The 21,861-nt window shown below is 37.6% G+C and overlaps 1 protein-coding gene across 24 annotated transcripts in view; it reads right to left on the bottom strand.

The window, feature by feature from the left end:
• The window catches only part of PARD3 (par-3 family cell polarity regulator), a 657,675-nt gene that overhangs the window by 323,876 nt on the left and 311,938 nt on the right, over positions 1–21,861 (bottom strand). For 19 of the 24 annotated variants that reach the window (XM_035029545.1, XM_035029554.1, XM_035029551.1 and 16 more), the window contains exon 5: positions 2,457–2,588. The exons of the other annotated variants lie outside the window; for them this stretch is intronic. In XM_035029545.1, the coding sequence (XP_034885436.1) occupies positions 2,457–2,588 (132 nt within the window). The remainder of the gene's footprint in view (positions 1–2,456; positions 2,589–21,861) is intronic. 24 annotated transcript variants of the gene reach the window in all.

A 21,861-nucleotide genomic window follows, 5' to 3' on the forward strand; every position in this document is an offset into this window, starting at 1 on the left:
ACCAAAATTACAAAGAAAAACTATACTACCTCCTTAAAAACACATCTACAACCACAACAATTAAAAAAATAAAAGTGTATTTTTAGAATATAATTAAATATATCCTACTTTAGAAACTCTGGACTGCCAATTTTTTCCCCTAATCTTGTAATAACAATAATCATATTTAGCATAGTTAGCTAACCGTACCTCCCTTCTTGCTTTAAGGGAACCCTGACTGTATTCAGTGATGAGCAGCTGTGTTTCAGGGAAGACAAACCGCCACACCCACACCCCCAGCTCCAGGAGATCAAGCTCAACTAGTCGCAACCAACAACTCCCTTTTTTTAGAAACTGGCATGCAAGTCATACAACGCTAGGCAACACAACATGAAGGGCACCTGTTTGGGGAGGGGGGAGGGGCTTGTGGGAAAGGTTTATCTGCTTTCAAAAAGAGCCACGCAGAAGATAAAGGCACTGTTGCTCTCCCATACAAGGACGTGATGTCCGAGGCTCCGACAAGCTGAGCACACAGACATGGAGGCCCTGTGTCGAGCTCCCAGCAAATGGAGGATCTGGATCCTCAGTGAGGTCCGCTGGGTTGTGGACTACACCACCAATCACCCCTGCCTCCAGATTTCGTGTTAAATGAATAAGGAGTATCTTCTTAGGCAATCTAGAATTTCTGTTCTTGGCAGCCAACTTTTTTCTTTTTTTTTTTTTTTAAAGATTTTATTTATGTATTTGACAGAGAGAGAGAGCGAGAGCAGGAACACAAGCAGGGGGAGTGGGAGAGGGAGAAGCAGGCTTCCCGCCGAGCAGGGAGCCCGATGTGGGACTCGATCCCAGGACCCTGGGACCATGACCTGAGCCAAAGGCAGACACTTAACGACTGAGCCACCCAGGCGCCCAGCCAACTTTTTTTCTAACAAATATATTAAGACACACAGATTCTAATAACCACTTGGTAGGTATTCCATCACTGGATGCAGCAACTGTAGGAGCAGGTTCTATGATTATACCCATTTGATAAACGAGTAAACTGAAGTATGGACAAGGTAGCCACATGCCCAAGTCTCATTTATGGTGGATAGCTAGTAACCAGCCAGTCTGACTACAGGCCCATGCTAAACTAATTCTTTAAAATATTTAGCTCAAAATGGTAATGAAATAATAACACCAATGAGTTTAAAATCTGTATTTTGAGAAAATAATGTTTTTCCTAAGTAGGACTTCCATGGTTTTTTAATTATTTAAAATTATTTCCATCACACAATGCTTCTAATGTATTCTAACATTTACGATATGATAAAAATCAGTACGTTTGTGATACCATACATGGTATCAAAGGCAAACTGTCTTTTTTTATTGTTTCATATTCCAACACCCCCCCACACAAAATTATTTTAGGAGGCTTATGCTATAAAACACAGACTAAGATGCATTAAGTAAAGTTAGGACTTCTTCCCACTGACATCACTAATCTAAATTGAAAAACAACTACTCCACTATGTAGGCAATAGAATTATTAATAATTTTAGAAATTACTGAAACAGAAAACAAAACATTCTTAGTATTCACTAGCCTTCAATTTTAAATGAACTTTTTTAAGAAAATAAGTGACAAAGTAAGGAGATAAGTGTGTTTTTAATACAAAAACTGTTTAAAACAACAAAGAAAACCCTAGAATTTCCACTAAAAAGAAAATACTGTGACTAACAAGAAACAATTCAGACTTTAAACAACAACACTGGAAGAACTTGTTTTTTATGTGTCACAACTAACCGGATAAATTCTTAGTCTTCATGTGGTGACGGCTTCTCCAGCAGCGTCATAAGAAGTTTGTAAACAGCTGCTTTTCCCAGGACACGAACCAGTTACTTACACTGAGTGGTAAACGATGCTGATTTCACAAATGGTAGCTGGCCAATCCTGCTGAGTAAACTGAGCACCTCTAAAAACTTACAAACCTCAAAAATAGTTCCCTGACATTTATGAAAGGGAAAGTCCCCAAACCCGACAAATTCATCGAAATTCTGAAATAACACTATAGAATGTATTTCTCCTACAGAGTGAAGTCAGGTAAGATAGAACATTTTAATTTGCCTCTTCAGGTCCTTTGACTTACTGCTTATCAATAAAGAGAAGAACTTATAAGTGGTCTTGAAAGTCTACTCAAGCTGTACTATTCACTGCCAAATGTCTATGCCTCAGCAACGTAACAAGTTCAGGAGTCATGATACTCCAGGATCCACAGCAAATATTCATAACCGCTTATGAGAAATCTTTGATCCGGGACCACCACAGAAATAGTTTATACTCATATTAGACAAACTCTGACAGAGAGCCTGGTACTTACCTGAAGTTTGTTAGAGTAATTTACCTTTAATCATCACAGTGATGGAGGGAAACATCTTTCAGGGTATGGGCTAGGAAGTTACACCAATGACATGTGTAGAAAGATTCATTTATGTTACCTGTTCTTGCTTCTCCAGCCACCTGTCCACCATTGGGTGACTGGCACTCAGAGATGAGCGAGCATTGTCTCTCTGAAATTGGTGAGACCAGTTACTAGCATCCCGTGGAAGGCTTCTATAGTTTTCATCTTTCTATTCAAAAAGAAACAAAAAGGTGCCTTGTAAAAAACCAGACTTTGCAAATTAATGATGCATTTGGTCTTCCAAAAGTAGCAGAAAAGTGATTCTGCATACTCAAAGTATTTTTCCCAAGCCTACACAGAAGAGCTGATTGAGGACATTTCACCCAGATTAGACCTCATGAATGCAGTCATCCGTCTGGAGTTCAGGGAGTGTAATGACTAGAGTGGGGAAGGTAGCTGCATACGTATGTACACGGGAGACAAAACCATTTTCCCTGCACTCCCTCCCAAATCAATCTCCCTGGGCCAATTACATGCACCACAAAATGAAAAGTAGTTCTCTACAAGACTGTTGATATCTCCTCTTTTCATCTTCTTTCTAGTCTTATAATAATATTGTGAGATATTTTCTATAATTCACCAAAATGTTTAGAATAAGAAAGATTAATGAATTTGCGCTTTTTTTTTAAAGATTTTATTTATTTGACAGAGAGAGACACAGCGAGAGCAGGAACACAAGCAGGGGGAGTAGGAGAGGGAGAAGCAGGCTTCCCACGGAGCAGGGAGCCCGATGTGGGGCTCGATCCCAGGACGCTGGGATCATGACCTGAGCCGAAGGCAGAAGCCTAACAGCTGAGCCACCCAGGCGCCCCAAAGAATTTGCTCTTTATTTAGATCTTTGTAGTTGTGTGACTTTGGGCAAGAGACTTAAGATTCTCTAGACTGTTCTGTTAGCTACTTCACGAGCTAGTTGTACGCATTAATTCAAATATCAAGTAAAGGGAAAAATTAATTTATCCCAATACATGGTACATAATAGATACATAACTGCTCACCCCAAGGTGCTCATGGCAAGTGAAGTCTTTACATAAAAACCTAGTTAGCTGATAAATATTTACTTAACATGTCCCAAAGCAGGCACCTGGGTGGCTCAGTTGGTTAAGTGTCTGCCTTCGCTTATGATCCCAGGGTCCTGAGAGCGAGTCCTGTTGTTGGGCTCCCTGCTCGGCAGGGAGTCTGCTTCTCTCTCTGCCCCTCCTCCTACTCGTTCTCTCAATCTCTCTCTCTCTTTCAAACAAATAAATAAAATCTTAAAAATATATAATATATATCCCAAAACCACCAAATGCTACTGGACATTTCTTTGAAATAATAACTTATAATAATCTGCTTTGGCTTTTGGGCTGCAAAACCTAATTTCAGGGGCACCTGGGTGGCTCAGTCGTTAAGCGTCTGCCTTCGGCTCAGGTCATGATCCCAGGGTCCTGGGATCGAGCCCCGCATCGGGCTCCCTGCTCAGCAGAGAGCCTGCTTCTCCCTCTCCTTCTGTCTGCCGCTCCCCCTGCTTGTGCTCTCTCTTTCTCTGTCAAATAAATAAATAAAATCTTTTAAAAATAAAAAATAAAACCTAATTTCAATGTCCTGAAGAGAAATGAGGAAGGTAGGATAAGGCAGAGAAGTCAAACATTTTAGTTCAACATGTATATCTAAATACCTCCTACAAGAACAAATTTAAGATGTTAATCACTTCGACCCACTTACATCAGTGCCCCACTTTAAATGAAGGACCAAAATATTCTCCTTAATAACTTTGTTAAAGATGGTCTGGCTGTAGACATTATACACGTGACCGTTTCTTATTCCTCATGACTTAAATCACATGAGCAGCAAATACACAGACACGAAAAAGTGTAATGTAACAGGTTTGTACTGTATAGACCTTAGCAATAGACCAAGATACTGTTTTCTGCTCCTTCATGAATTCCATCAGAGGAAGAAGCTTCAAAATGAACTGATGGTCCGGAACTTATGCCAATATTGTGGTGTACAAAAAATCTTTTTCAATCTATAAATATTCACCAGTATAAACTTCAGTATGAAACTTAAAAAGTTTTCTTTTTAATATACCTAGATAAGAAACTAAAACCTCGACAGAATTAAACATTAGCAGCAAGTACTTTTACTAGAAAACCTCTGTACATGTCTGGTTACTACAGCTCAAGAAAGCTATAACACAGCATATAACTGCAAGCACAAGGAAAACACTGTAAGATTACGATGCTGCTCCACACCCAGGAATTAGGGACTGACCTTGTGTGCAGGAACATGGAAATGGTAAAATAAGCAAAGGACACAGGCAAAGTCTAAGGAAAAGCATAAAGCAACTGAAGAAACCGAAGCTCACTATATCTCAAAATACTAGGAGCTCTGCCTTAAAACCTGCTCATGATAACTTGAGAACAAAGCAAAATTAGCTGACTTACTGCCAAGAAATTCAAATAAGTCATAAAGGGTAGATAAATGTATAACTGACAGAATGTCCACAAAGGGAGGAAGGATTGGGAGTGCAGAGAAACACAAGTAGAATTTTTATATCAAGGATCTTGAGGCTGCTACCATTGGCTAAGGACCTGGCTTCTCTATTCATTTTCCACCATTAGAGGTGATTACTACACCAACTCTTTACTTTGAAAATGAATAATTTTTTTTTAAAGATTTATTTATTTATTTATTTGAGAGAGCAAGAATGAGAGAGAGTACATGAGGGGGGGAGGGTCAGAGGGAGAAGCAGGCTCCTCGCTGAGCAGGGAGCCCGATGCAGGACTCGATCCCGGGACTCCAGGATCATGACCCGAGCTGAAGGCAGTCGCTTAACCAACTGAGCCACCCAGGCACCCAAAAATGAATAATTAAACACAAAGTATTAAAAATCTATTCTGCCTTTTCAGGAGGAACTGTATTTCAGGGAAACCAACAGTGCCAGTCGATGAGGGGAAGCTTGTCTTTTCAGAAGAATGCCACGTAATGCAAACAGAATAATGAATAGATTTAGAAAACTCACCACATACAGCTCCTAAAGAAATAACTCCTTCAGGCAAAGATAATCAATGGACTCTATAACTGTTAGGTGAAGAGTTGATAGTGAGCTGGATGTTCACATAATGACAAAATACCGCTTGCAAAAAGGGAACAGTAGATCTTTAAAATGAAGGGACCAGATGACACAAAATGCTCATTTTCCTTGGTGTCTAGAATCCAGGATGTGACTGGTACTTTCTTTTGATTCCTTCTGAATCTCCACCATTATTTTTCTTTCCTGAAATGGCCCTTATTAGCTCTACCTATGGCTTGCTCACTCCTGTATCCTTAGCCAAGCTCAAAAAGTGTATCATTTCAAAACCTCCCTCCTGACAACTTCCAGGCATGGGTCACCAACACTAAACTTTTCCTGAATTCATGATCTAAATTTCCAACCGTCCATCCCAAAGATACCTCCAAATCAACAGATCCAAAATGAAACTCACTTTCTCCATTAATCTTGGCACCCTTCTGAAAAATGTTCATCATACTCTTCACCTCTTTCTACTCGTCTCTCATCTGAAACTAGTACAGCAACCTTCAAACTGGAGGCAGGCCCCAGCCTTAACCTCTCCAACAGTGCTCTCCGCCACTTCCCACAGAGGACTGTTCTAGAATGTACTCTGGAGCACATCACCCATGGGACAGACACTGCAGGTAGCCCAGAGGAAACTGCACACAATCACGCTTGCTGTGCCACATGCCTCTTCACCTTTACTTATGCTCTTTCAGAGCCTAGACTCCAATAACATCTCTTTTGTAAGATTACTTACCATTTTTCAACACCCAATGCAATTGCTACTTTCTCTAAGAAGGATTCCCGGACTTTCAACAGACATCAGAATGTCATGCTTTTTATTACCACTATATTCTAATTTTACTTCTAATTATAGCTCTAACTTATAATTTAGTTAATTTTTAAAACTGCTATTTCCACTGTTACATCGAAACCAAGGCAGAAGATCGCCATTCACCTTTAAACTCAAGCACTTAGCTCAGTGGCCTATACCAATAATGGAGGGCTTTTACTTCAATATGTCATTTTCACATGGTTCAGAATCCCTGAATTTTCAAAGAACACTTCTGTAAGTCGTTTTAAAAATGAAAAAGGGAATGCTTTCAAAAGGCATCACAATAAACATCAGTGAAACGCATTTTCACTGAAATATGATTGTACTTTTAGATTTATACTACCAGATGTATAACTGTTATATGCCTATTTCAATTCAATGTCACACCTACAGTATACAATGTCTGTGGATAATGTAATTACTTCCAGTTGCATCTAAAAAGCAGTGTGACATTTCTCCAATTACATCAATTATGACATGTAATTCATGTTTCAGGCCACCACAAAGTAATCATATTAAAGGAGATAAGGGCTAAAGATTAAAAAAAAAAAATCTGTCCTTTTGAACTCCACCTGAAAAATTCAATTTTATATTTGTAGAATCAACTTTGAATAGTTAATAGATAAGAAAAATAAAATTGATATTAACCCCTCATAACAAAAAAGTTTTCCTAATTCAATATTGTTATGGTCATGTCAATAATGGATTCATACATTAATTTATAATGTATGAGAAGCCCAGCTGAAGTAACCTTAGTCATTATCAAGAAAGTGAAGAATTTCTAAAATATATTATTAATCACTATGCAATATATGCTTTACTTTGTTGATAGCATCATGCAGGTACTACTAGCATTTCACTCATGTTCTCCCTCACAATCCTGAGCTTGATCCAAAGTTCAGACGAAGACTGTAGTCCTATAAAGTTGTGATTCTGTATTTACAATGTTAGTATAACAACAAACATCATAACATGCAATATGATTTCTCCTTCACAATATATGCTTGGATATTCATGATTTCCAATTGAAATGTATACAGTACATACTATTTTCAGCTTAAAAATATTCATTTCAGTGTAAATGATTTTAAAAACATAGTAGTCTTAGGGGCGCCTGGGTGGCTCAGTCGTTAAGCGTCTGCCTTCAGCTCAGGTCATGATCCCAGAGTCCTGGGATCGAGCCCTGCATCGGGCTCCCTGCTCGGCGGGAAGCCTGCTTCTCCCTCTCCCCCTCCCTCTGCTTGTGTTCCCTCTCTCGCTGTGTCTCTGTCAAATGAATAAATTAAAAAATCTTAAAAAAAAAAACATAGTAGTCTTAAATGTAGTGATCTGAAGGGGCACCTGCACCCCAATGTTTATAGCGGCAATGTCCACAATAGCCAAACTACAGAAAGAGCCCAAATGTCCATCAACAGATGAATGGATAAAGAAGATGTGGTGTGTGTGTGTGTGTGCGTGCGCGTGTGCGTGTGTGTATGTGTAATGGAATACTACTAAGCCATCAAAAAATGAAATCTTCCCATCTGCAATGACATGGATGGAACTGGAGGTCATTATGCCAAGCGAAGTAAGTCAATCAGAGAAAGGCAATTATCATATGATCTCATTCATAGGTGGAATTTAAGAAACAAGACAGAGGATCATAGGGGAAGGGAGGGAAAAATAAAACAAGACGAAATCAGAGTGGGAGATAAACCATAAGAGAATCTTAATCACAGGAAACAAACTGAGGGTTGCTGGAGATGAGGGAGGTGGGGGGATGAGGTAACTGGTTGACAGACATTAAGGAGGGCACCTGATGTAATGAGTACTGGATATTATACAAGACTGAGGAATCACTGACCTCTGCCTCTGAAACCAATAATACATCCTATGTTAATTAATTGAATTTAAATGAAAAAAAATTCTATAAAAAAAAATAAATGCCATAACCTCTAGCAAACTCTACTACATTATAAGCTTTGGAGAAAGGACCATCTTTCTATCCCTATGATGCCCAGCACAGAGCCTTTCACAAAATAGGTACCCAACAAATATTTAATGTACTTAATAGAAGAATGAGAATTTAATGAGAGGCCATAATAATAAACACAAAAAAGAATCCTTCAAAAAAAAAAAGTTCTCATTATTAACCTTGCACTGACGCTGAAATATCTGAATGTCCAAAAGATCTGATGAGCATTTCTCAAAACATTCCCAAATTCACTGATCTGATTGGCAATGAATCTAAACTTACTACCTACATGAACTTTGCATGGGAGCGAGTGCCTGATAGTACATATTGATAAACATACTGCTTTTTTCTTCCAAATTATATAGGTTAAAGTACTTGATTTTTTTTTTTTAAAGATTTTATTTATTTATTTGCGAGAGAGAGAATGAGAGACAGAGAACATGAGAGGGAGGAGGGTCAGAGGGAGAAGCAGACTCCCTGCCGAGCAGGGAGCCTGATGCGGGACTCGATCCTGGGACTCCAGGATCATGACCTGAGCCGAAGGCAGTCGCTTAACCAACTGAGCCACCCAAGCGCCCCAAAGTACTTGATTTTTGAAAAGAATTTTCTCTTAGCTCATTTGTGAGTTTGCATTCCTATGTTCCCATTAAAGTTAAAAAAATTTTTTTAAAAAGTATGAAGGCATGGAATGTAATACATAATGCTGTCATTTGTTTCTGAAGGAAAGAAGTGTTTGCAACTAATAAAGTCCTTAGATGGCTAAATAACAACAAGAACGACAACAACAAAAAAAAATGGTAGTCTTAATATGTCTATGAAAGATTATCTACATTTTTAATGGATCAGACTATTGCCAGCTACAAAAAAAGTCAACATTTTTAAGTTAAATGTATTTGCAAAACCTATATTTTCTAACCTAAAGAAAAAACCAAACCAACAAAAATCTTTGCCATTAATATTTTTGCAACAAGTTAGAGCTGTATTTATTTTAAAAAATTTGAGAATGTGACTTTAAATCTATTTCATTCTATGATCAAATTAATGCCTCCATTCTGTCTACTGGTAAACTTCAAGGTAAAAACAGAAATCTTGGGGTGCCTGGGTGGCTCAGTTGGTTAAGCGGCTGCCTTCAGCTCAGGTCATGATCCTGGGGTCTTGGGATCGAGCCCCACATCCGGCTCCCTGCTCAGCAGAGAGCCTGCTTTTCCCTCTCCCTCTGCCTGCCACTCTGCCTACTTGTGTTCTCTCTCTATCTCTCTGTCAAGTAAATAAATAAAATCTTTAAAAAAAAAAAACAGAAATCTTTTTCTTTAGACTTATAAAAATCTGTCAGTACTACCAATATCCAAAATCCTAATGATTATTAAATTTGCTAATGACAAGAAATAATCTATTATAGTAAAGCCATTACTACTTTAACAATTTTTGTAAGAAAAATACCATAAGGAATTACTCTCCTTTTTTTTAATTACAATTTTAATCCTTCACTCATGAGGCTGTCCCAAACAGCCATTCAGCTTTGCTATCCCTCTTGCCAGAAAAAAACAGACATTCCTGCTGTGATCAGGGATTTTCCTTATCATCTAAATGTACTACCATATCATCAGGTGTCAAAAAGCCACCCAGGCTGAGAAATGCATATTAATTTGCTGCTCCCTGGTAGCAGTACCCTAGTTATGCAGTAAATCTCTTTCAGGATATGGAAAGTAATTCCCCTCTCCCCCATCACCGCTCCCCAAGCCAATTACAATTCAATAAAAAGAAACCACACAGAAGCCACCCAATGCCTTGGGATAGAAGCTTATTCCTGGCATACTAAGCTGCAACTCCAAGGCTTTATCTCTCAGAAACAGCTACTTAGCTGATGGTCAGATTCCTTGGCAAGCCTACATCCCTCTGTTGCAGAAATATAGGAATATTTCATGAACATTACAGAAGTACCAGATATTTCTATGTTAGCGTAAGAAACCCAACTACAGTTCTACTTTTTTTCAATGCAAAAATTCCAAAGACCTTTTGAAAAACGGATTTGTGTTATATTCCGTTATATTTTGTTATATTTTGACATACTGAACGTTCAATGCATATAAATTTAACTTTTGTACCCTCTATGCATCCTATGGTTTCTAATATTCCCATACAGTTTTCAGATTTTAAGTTTACAATTATTTTTCAACTCGGCAATTCTAGTCAAAGAGAGCTCAATTTTCTGCTTTATCATTTCTCCAAGAAATGATACACAGACACAAAAGAAACTATTTTCAGGATGTCTAACCCGAAATTTTAAGACTGAGGTGAAATTAGTAATTATGGCTTAGAATTTTTTTTTTAATTACATGAAGCTTGCTAAAATCATCAGTAATCATATTGTTGATTCAATGTAACAGACCCATTCCAGTCTCTGTGGCCAGAGTTTACCTTGTGTGCCTCCTGATGGCTACACCAGAGCATGACCTTGGAAGGAAGGCCAAGGCTAACGTGTAGCAGAAGATAACAACCATAAAATGGTCTGTAAATAGGATTTTTGTCAATGTACTTTTCTGACCTTCAAATCGTCCTCTAGTTAGTAAATGAAAAAGAGAAAAAAGAAGAGAGAGAGATGTGGGATTGGGAATAAACTGACTCACACAAAAAATTACAGATTCAATAACCAGCCTGTAAATGAAGGCAGAAGATTTGGCAGTCCCTATCCATTTAAACCAACGACATGCCTATTAATATATTTTTTTAAAATAAAAAACCACAGGATTTTATTCCAAACACAGTATTATCATCACTTATCCTAGACACATGTCTATTTTGAAGTGTAATGACCAATATCCTACATGGAATGCCCCAATGTTGTTGATCTGCGGTCAAGCAAATTCATCCCATTAGCTAAGCCCATATTATCTGTAATTCCTGCATATGTAAATAAGTATAAATACTGGTGTGTGTGTGTGTGTGTGTGTAGACTATAGGAGATATATATATATATATATCCTACTTTCCTTTTGGGTAATTGCTTTCTTCCACATTCTTAATCATTAATGAGAGGGCTAAAAGAGATAAAAGAAAGAGTTTGTATTTATAAATTTGCTCCTACTTCTGAACAGAACTATGACAAGACAAAGAGGAAATTCAAACATCCATACATTTCTGTCAAAATTCTATTAGCAGACTACTTATCATTAGTGATAGTCTATAAAAGTGTGCTACAATTTGTGATGAGACATCGATTATACTGACAATGTAACTTTTTAAAAATTTAAAAATGAAAAAATCAAAATGCAGAGATTTTGAATGCCAAAACATTTATTAGAGCACCTCTGTAGCTCAAATTTCATTAATACATATTTTATTTTTAAATCTCTATTTTAATTTTCATTCTAAACTGAATTTAGATTTTGAACAGGAATTAGTAGCAAAAATTGAAAATAATTTATCCAAGCAGATTTTTTTAATGTACAAAATCAAATCTCCTATAATGTACATCAAATTTTATTAGTTTTTTTCCTTTGAAATATTAAAGGTACATAGTTCTTAAAACTCATTCTGACCTGAAAAATCTGAACAATAACTCATGTCTTTTCCAGTCTTTATGACACGTATTCAATAGCTTCTAGATCACAGAATTACATTTAGATCAGTGGGACACTCAAGAATGCTGAATATGCCAGGGGAAAAAATTCTTGTTTGGAACTCTCTACAGAAAGTACACATTTGGGGGATGCCTGCGTGGCTCAGCCGGTTGAGCGTCTGCCTTCGGCTCAGGTCATGATCCCAGGGTCCTGGGATCGAGTCCCACATCGGGCTCCCTGCTCAGCGAGGAGCCTGCTTCTCCCTCTGCCTGCCACTCACCCTGCTTGTGCTTCCTCTCTCTCTCCCTGCTAAGTAAATAAAATCTTAAAAAAAAAAAATAAAGTACACATTTGAAAATTATGATTAATTTGCAAGTAAGTTTCCTGTCATAGCAAATCCTTCTGGTTGATATGCTGACAAAACCAGAAATATAACATTTTAGTTTTACCTCACAACCTACAACTGGCCAGTACACCGTAGTAACTGTTGTAACATCAGATAAGAAAAATAACCCCAGAGCATGGATCTGCACCAGGCTATGAACATAAAGGGATCTGGTATGAAAACAGGTTGGCTAAATATCTCACAGAGATGTAGGTCAACTTATAAAGGCCGTGACATTTCCAGAGGTGACCATGAGGGCACAGATTTCTCTGAAGCCACCAGATCTGGTCATGGAGTAGACAAGGAAATCTAAGAGGAAAAAGATCAGCAAAACTCTGTCTCATTCAGGCTATTTATTTGAACCAATTTCTTCTGTTGTTTTTAATCCAGCTCAACAGTTCAGAATGCCATGAAAAACTTTAGATACAGATTTTTTAAATCTGGAAGGAGAAGGGTGCCTCGATGGCTCAGTTGGTTGGGTGTCTGCCTTCGGCTCATGTCATGATCTCAGGGTCCTGGGATCGAGCCTTCACATCAGGCTCCCTGCTTGGTGGGAAGCCTCCTTCTTCCATGTTCAGCAGGGGCTCTGCTTGAGGATTCTCTCCCTCTGCGCCCCTGCCCCTGCCCCTACATACTCAGGCGTGCACATGTGTGTACACACACTCCCTCCCTCCCTCTCTCTCTCTCTCTCAAATAAATACATCTTTTTTAAAAATTTTTAAACGGTTTTAAATTAAAACAGTCTATTTCCAGGTATAACTGGGATTATCTCCTTTATCCTATGAAAATATCCCCCATAAGAACATAGGGAGAAGGTAGCCTGGGAGGATAGTTTAATATTTTTCAAGTTACAAAAACATTATCTCCATCTGAATTCTGAGGAACTAAGGAAAAGAACTAAAAGGGAAGCAGTAATAACAGGAACTCGCATTTTATTTCTTGGACAGTACTTCATAAAAACCAACATGAACGGGGCACCTGGGTGGCTCAGTAGGTTAAGCGTCAGACTCCTGATTTCGACTCATGATCTCAGAGTTGTGGGATCAAGCCCCCATCCAGCTCTGCACTGGGCATGAAGCCTGCTTAGGATTCATATTCTTTCTCTCTCTCAAAAAAAAAAAAAAAAGAAGAAGAAAAAAAGCCACTCAATTGCCAGATGGCCATAAACATTCCACTATAACCAAGTATAAGGAATAGAGAAAAGGGACCATCATTTTTTACCCTACTCTTTCAACAAAGGCAAGTGTATGAGAAAAAAATAAAATATAAATATTTCAGATCAGGTTACAATTTGAAGAGCCTGGATCATTTTCCAAAACTACAATAAAAATGAAGAGCAACATTTGACTAATGCTGCTTGACTCTGAAAAACAAATTTAAATCTGAAACAATTTTAAAACATTTTAGAAAGTGCCACATATTTCTTATTTTGACAGCAAGAAATACCTACCCACATTTCATTTTCTTTCAAAAACATGTAACTCTAAACACTTATATCTCCTAACTAAAATTATGAATAACAATAGCATTTTGCATCAGAAGCAATTTGCACAACACCAAGAGAAGAAGGGAAGAGATGCCGGGAAATGAAAGAGAAAAAGTAAGGTACTTATAGTAGTTGCCTAATTCCAAAATATCTACAGTCTTACACATTATCTAAATGTGCAACATAAATCTTTTATATTTACCTAAATGTTTTTCACCTTAATTTAAAAGCAATATATTCAAAGAAATCACTAAAATTTGAAAATCAAGATACTTGCACCATATAACTAGCCTGCCAATGTAAATACTAGCACTTCCTTCTTGTATTTTTCAGTCCACAATCATAATTTCAATGAACTGGGTAGATTAGCAAAACAACTGAGTAATTTCTGTGCAAGTCCCTAGGTACAGTCGACAATATGACTTTCTTAAAGTTTTCCCCTTAATTGTGAAATTGCCTCCTCAGGTAAATCATCTCCACAGATTTTTGAAAATGTAGAAAAATTATTTTCACTTATCAAAATCTCATCCTATTTATGCTTCTCATAATTTCATAATGACTTTTCTGGAGAATTCCATCTCCACACGAAAAGCATTTACCACAAAGAAATTGATAGCTCAAACTTCTAAAGAATTAAGTCCTTCTCTCCAACCCCATCAGCAGAAAAAGCATGTTCTCTAAGCTGGATATTAACTTTCAAGGAATCTATTTTTGTCCCCGAATTATAACTGAAAATCATAACTTTAGAAAACATGATTCCAGAAAATTTGGAATAATTCCTGTTGAAACCCCTCCTCTGTCCCCTCAAAAAACCTTAACAATCCAAATAACGTGACAACAAAACAGCTGCTGCACCAGGATGTCTCAACAAAAATTAAAGACACAAGTGGGAATACCCAGCCATGAGAATGCCAGGTTTAAAACTGGTGAGCATTTCTCAAATTCAGTCTTGTCATAGGGAAGGGTACCAACCATCAATCAGTATTTAATAAAATCAGTTGAAAAGCTTTCATTATAACTCATTTCCAAAAAGAAAAATACATCTCAGGGAATGACCAGGTGTGCCCAAGGGCTCACAGAGACCTGTGGCTGAGTCCCGGTTCCTCACATGCCAAGCATCTGTGCATGAACTGCCATCTCTGATTCTTAGCACAAAATGTGGGTGACACAATGTGCCTTGTAAAGCTGGGGGGGTTTGTTTGGGTTTTTTTGTTGTTTTTAAAGATTTTATTTATTTATTTGACAGAGAGACACAGTGAGAGAGGGAACACAAGCAGGGGGAGTGGGAGAGAGAGAAGCAGGCTTCCCGCCGAGCAGGGAGCCCGATGCGGGGCTCGATCCCAGGACCCAGGGACCATGACCTGAGCTGAAGGCAGATGCTCAACAACTGAGCCACCCAGGTGCCCCGTAAAGCTGGGTTTTAAAAAAAACTTTGTGTGATGGAAAAAAATTTAGATTTACTGAAAAGTTGCAAGGTAGTACACAGAGTTCCTACCCACTCTTCACCCAACTTCCTCCAATGTTAACATCTTACATAACCTTGGCATAGTTGTCCAAACTAAGAAATCAACACTGATACGATACTATTAACTACACTAACAGATGTATTTACAATCCATCCGTTCCCCCCAACCCCCATTTATGTCCTTGTTTCGTGCCAGGATCCCAAACTGTATTAAATCCTCCATCCCCTTAATCTCCTCTGACCTGGGATAGTTTTTCAGTCTCTCTTAGTTTTTTATGACCACAATATTCTTGAAGAATATTGGTGAGGTACTTCATAGAATGTCCGTCAGTTCTGATTTGTCTTGAGATTCCTTACGATTAAACTGGAGTTATGAGTTTTGGGGAAAACTCCACTGAGGTGAAATACCCATCCCACCGTACCATTTCAAGGGTTCATGATATCACCATGACTTATGATTAGTGATACTAACCTTAATCACTTGGTTAAGGTGAGTCTGTCACTTCTCCACTATAAAGTTAGTATTTTTCACATTCCCTCCTCTCTTCTTTGGAAACAATTAACTACAGCCAATCCTCAAGAGGAGGGGAGTTAAGCTCCCACCTTCTGGAGGGGGACATATTATTTATACTATTTAGGATTCTTCTGTAAGAAAATTTGTCTTCTGTAAGTAAATTTCCCATTTACTTTTTATTTAATCATTTATTAGTATCAGTATAGTCTTATGGATATTTATTTTGGTTTTTGGATTATAATCCAACTGTACCATTATTTACTTTGCTGTCATTAATGCACATAAAATATCAAGAAGAGGGTCAAATATATAAATTCTCAATAACAATAATATCAATCACAAGGATTAGAGAAAACAAACACAAAAAATTCCTCAAAAAAAGGGACAGAAATGGAGATCAGTTAACATAATCAGATTATTAGTACAGATATTCATTAAGCCAGCATTTTTTTCCTTAAGACTAAAATGTTAAGACATAATACAGACTTGGTGAGGTTTTAAAAAAATATGCCAGTTCGGGGCGCCTGGGTGGCTCAGTCGTTAAGCGTCTGCCTTCAGCTCAGGTCATGATCCCAGGGTCCTGGGATCGAGCCCCGCGTCGGGCTCCCTGCTCAGCGGGAAGCCTGCTTCTCCCTCTCCCACTCCCTCTGCTTGTGTTCCCTCTCTCGCTGTGTCTCTCTGTCAAATAAATAAAATCTTAAAAAAAAAAAAAAATGCCAGTTCTAATAATAAGCACATGCCCATTATTCTTATATTCATGTCTTAACTGCATAATAGAAAGATTTAAAGGAAATAAAAATGAAAAGGTTATTGTGAAATATTTTATAGTTTATTAACTAAATGAACATTGGGCATAAACAAGTAAAATCTTTAACAAAGAAAAAAAATTTTTTTAATAATTGGGCAATGTATAAAGTCTGTAAGCATGTTGCGATGTGGGTAGGATATTTGTCAAAAGCACAGAATTTGAAACTGCAAAATCTAGATTCACATCACAACTTTACCATTTAACAGTTGGTTTAACTATTACGTGACCTATTTAAACTCTTGAAGGTTTTACCTCTTCATCAATAAAATGGGAACACCAACAACACTTAAACAGGAGAGGGGGATTAAATGAGATATAACATGTAACAGACCAAGCACAGTGTCTGGCAAGAAGTCCTCAAAAAAACCTGGCTATGATTACGTGAAAATATCAAAAACCTCAAAACGGATACAGGTTAGAGATGACATAGATGGGAACCACTTCTACCCCCACACTCTAAAACACCTTGACTGAAATGCATTTCTCCAAAGGCAGACCTGGAAGCCAAGCAAATTACAACCAAGGTTGCCAGTCCAGCTAGAATGCAAGCAGCAGGTGGCTCTAGTCCTGAGCAGTCCCATCTTCTACTTTTCTTGTTAACAAGAGGACATGAAGTGACTACATCTAACTTTGTGACTTGAAGGAAGTAGGTTTATAAGCTAATGTATCAAAAATTAAAAACAAAAACCAAGTTAAAAAGATGAAATAAGGCCAAAATATTTTTAAGTGTAGGGCGCCTGGGTGGCTCAGTTGGTTAAGCGACTGCCTTCGGCTCAGGTCATGATCCTGGAGTCCCGGGATCGAGTCCCTCATCGGGCTCCTTGCTCAGCGAGGAGTCTGCTTCTCCCTCTGACCCTCTCCCCCTCATGCTCTCTCTCTCTCTCAAATAAATAAATAAAATCTTTAAAAATATATATATTTTTTTAAGTGTATAAAAGCCATGCAAATGTTTGTTCAATATGATTCAATGTCATTCTCAGTTTTCAGAGTTCTCTCCAAGTCAAGAAAAACAGGTGTAACATATTCATTTCCCTCTCTACTCTATGTAACTTTGAGGCTGCTCAATAAAGATTTTGACATTACTTTGGTTTATATTTCTGGAATGGTTTGTGAACTCTAAAAATACCACATATCCAGGCTCAAAAATTTTCTCAACAGCACGTTCGGATTTTATAACTTTGAACACAAATTATAATATTCAAAGCAAGTGAAGACAGATCATATCCCTACATGTGGCACAGAAATAGATGAGACTAGGTTATTAACAACTAGGTGAGCTTGGCAGTTGAAGTTAGCCTATTGTAGAAATGATGATAACCACCACTTACTAAAAGCACACAACTGTACTGCAATCAAATGAAGATCTTTTAATATGCAAAATAGAAGGGTGAAATTTATAGTTTCAGAGGCCTTTAACAGGAAATACAAATGTTGCTGTAGAATAGTCTAACATCTAAGTCTCAGCTGGATCTCCCTTGAAGCTAATGCCCCAGAAAATTAAACACAGCTATAGGTCTCTCACAGAGGAAACATGTGGTTTTAGGGAATGATCTCAGCTCATCCTTTGAGGTTTTTAGATGATTACTGTAACTCACTAACACCTATGACTGGCTCATAAATAACAAAAGATAGACAACGTTTTTCAATAGCCAACTGGTCAAACGCACTAGCTTAAAAATAAAATAGCCTACTCAAATTTGCCAATATGACTGGCTTTATCCAATAGAAAGCATAAAGGAGAAGCAGAGATTCAGAAGCCAAATGATTGAGAAAGGGATGAGGAAGCAAGCAAATAGGTAAACATAGACTGCAACTCTATAAACAATGAATGAATGAATGAATGAATGAATGAGCAAGCAAGCAGCTATTTTAGAGTACCATGAAGTAGGAGCCAATGGTAACTGCTAATACACTGTCAGCACAGCAACCGGCAAAGTTTTCTGACTCTGAATAAAACAAGAAGTATGCATTTTCTGCAAGTTCCTTGTGTCTGAATTAGCACTGGTGACTTCACACATGATAATGGGAATATGGTGTCTTGACCCGATGTATTCAAATGTACTTTAAACTAAGACTGGGGGTGGAGGACAATATGCCAAGGAACAATAGACAGGTACATTATTTGTATCAGAGCTTCTATTTAGAAAAGATATGTCCTATTCCAGTCTGGCATTGACAGAATAGGATCCAATATCCCAGCAGGTTGTTATAATAATTTTATTTAAAACTCAAAAAAACTCTTCTTAATGGACTTTCAATTGAAAATTATAAATTTGAGCAATCTAAGTATGAGAAGTAAAATATCACAAAACCAAATATGGTAAATGTTCCAGATTCTATTCTGCTATGATAGAAAAATTAGCCTAAAAGAAGACATCTCAAAATAACCATAATACTCTTATTTACCCTCTCTTAACAGGCAAACAAGCACACTTTTCTTTTTCCTTTTCAGTTCTAAAAAAAAAAAAAAAAAAAAACCAAAAAACAAAAACAGACCCTGCCCTGAAATCAGTGAAGCAGCTTTAAATAAACACACAAATCTCCTGAAATAGGGAAAGGAATCCACCGTTACAAATATATTTCATCTTTTAAAAGTTCACAGGTGATTCTGATGCAGAGACAAATGGGAGCCATTAAGCTGTACAGTAAGACAGTACGTTCCAGAACTCAGGAACAGTACCACTTGCTTCTTTGTTTTCTTTATCCTCCCCCTCATCCCATAGCTCACTCCATCTGGGACTTCTCACAGTGCTTTATACAATATAAGCACTTTACTCTTTATTAGTCATGAACTTATGTGAAACAATTATCAGTGGCTTTAAAAATATTCATTTCCTTGGTCAAATAAGTCTACTTCAGGAATCTGTTCTAAGAAAATAATCAGAGATGTCAACATAAATTAATATACAAGGGTATTTTCTGAAGGGTACTTCTAAAGGTTACTTATTAGAGCAAAAAAAAACCTGGCAAAGAATAAATGTCAAGCAACAGGAAAATCACCAAATAAAATGAATAAACACCAACTACAAAAAAAAATCAGTACATAAAAGAACATTATGCAAGCTATCTATATTTATGAGACATGGGAAAATGTTCTCAATATAAGACAAAATTAGGAAAAAAAAGTCAGGAAATTAAACTATACTCATTCGATGATTCCCCACTGGTAATAAGGACAGCCACCAGCTATACAGAACTATGCTCCAGAGTCCCACGTTCATACACTGAACTGTCAATATTACTCATCTACACAATTCCAAATTACTTACTTGCTTCTTTATACTTTTCATTACTTTATAAATGCAAAGAGCAAACAGTAGTATTATAAAGAAAAAGACTATTTGAGGAATCTTAAAATATACTACAGAAATGTTTATATAAATATTTTTCTAAAGTTAGAAGAAAGATCTCATAACTCTTCTAATGAACAGAAAGAGAGATGACAAAGACATAATTAAGACAGCAACTCTTCCAAGAGCTTGTGTATATGAGGAGTACTGGAAAGGTACCAAACATGTCAAGCAACTAAATCAAAGAGAAACAATAAATCCAGGGTGTCAGAAATATTCTAAGGTATCTTTTTAAGAACTTTTAAAAATAGGGATGCCTGGGTGGCTCAGTCGGGTAAGCGTCTGCCTTCGGCTCAGGTCACGATTCCAGGGTCCTGGGATGGAGTCCCACGTCAGGCTCCCTGCTCATCGGAGAGTCGGCTTCTCCCTCTGCCTGCCACTCCCCTTGCTTGTGCACTCTTTCTCTCTCTGACACATAAATAAATTATTTGAAAAAAAAAAAAGAACTTTTAAAAATAAAAATTTACGAGATACTGATCCTAATACAACATGTTCTCTTATGACTTTCTTCCCTTTACCCTAACATCAAGATATGTTCTTAATGCTACCTTTGTTTTTATCTACCCGTGTAAATTTTATTTGGTGGGGCAGGGGAAGGGGAGTTGATGAAAGGGGCAGATAACTTAGAAAAGTAACAGCTCTTGGTCTTTGGGGGAAAGGAATAATGGCTTACAACCAGTGCACAATGAAATAATGCACAGACTTTATCCTTGAAACTTCATGGTTGGCTGATTCTGATAAGTGCCTCATTACATTGTTCTTGATGGAATGAATCAAATGCTCTCCACATACTAGTTAGACTTTATTTGCAGGGACAATGACTTAATAAGGATGACCAAAGAGGTGGCAAAATGATTTAAGTGTTCACACTGATTGAAATACTCTTTCCCAAGATGAAATATTAAGCACGTGTAAAATCTCAAATGAAAATACATTTTCTAGCAATATACTCTCCATACTAAATGCGAGCAAAATGTTCTCTAAGAGTTGAAAAAAGCAATTGGCTACAAAATGCGGGGCAACAGGAGTGAGTCAATGTTCCAAAGAACTTTTTTAAAGAGCCAAGACTCTGGGGCACCTGGGTGGCTCAGTCAGTTAAGCGTCTGCCTTCAGCTCAGGTCATGATCCCAGGGTCCTGGGATCGAGCCCCACATTGGGCTCCCTGCTCGGCAGGAAGCCTGCTTCTCCCTCTCCCACTCCCCCTGCTTGTGTTCCCTCTCTCGCTGTCTCTCTCTCTGTCAAATAAATAAATAAAATCTTTAAAAATAAATAAAGAAATAAATTAAAAAAATAAAGAGCCAAGACTCTCACAGGGGAAGGGAGGGAAAAATGAAACCAGACAAAACCAGAGAGGGACACAAACCATAAGAGACTCTTAATCTCAGGAAACAAACTGAGGGTTGCTGGAGGGGAGGGGGGTGGGAGGGATGGGGTGGCCGGGTGATGGACATTGGGGACGGTATGTGCTATGGTGAGCACTGTGAATTGTGTAAGACTGATGAATCACAGACCTGTGCCCCTGAAACAAATAATACATGTTAATAAAAAAAAAAAAAAAAAAGAAAAGAAAAAAAAAGCCAAGACTCTCGTCTATTCTACATCTCACTTCCAAATTAAAGAATGAAGAATTGTAAGAAATACAGAAGCCCATAGAACCCTTGGTCTCTCCAAGCTCTCATGTGGTTTAGTTGCACCAAAATCTGTCTACATCACCCTCTAAATTTAATAGTGGAATGACTACATTAACTGGGAAGACTCCACCTCTCATCTTGGTTTTGAGCCACAGGAGCGAGTTCAACATGGTAGGGTTCTAAGATACTTGAATGGAACTGCCTAGTTCAGAAATAAGAGATTTCAACTAATTGGTGACATTATTCCAAAACTGTTTGTTTTGCTTATCAACTTAGAAGAATAGAGGTCACTTAACTATGTTGATGAGTTATACTAGAATGTCAACTTAATTTTAACTATTAGAGATCAATGCATCACAAGACTATGAATCCTTAACTCCTTTATTTCAATGCATTTATACAGAAAACCTAAGCCACTAC

Source organism: Mirounga leonina, unplaced genomic scaffold, assembly GCF_011800145.1.
Source record: "Mirounga leonina isolate KUSES-001 unplaced genomic scaffold, KU_Mleo_1.0 Mir_260, whole genome shotgun sequence".
NCBI lineage: Eukaryota > Metazoa > Chordata > Mammalia > Carnivora > Phocidae > Mirounga > Mirounga leonina.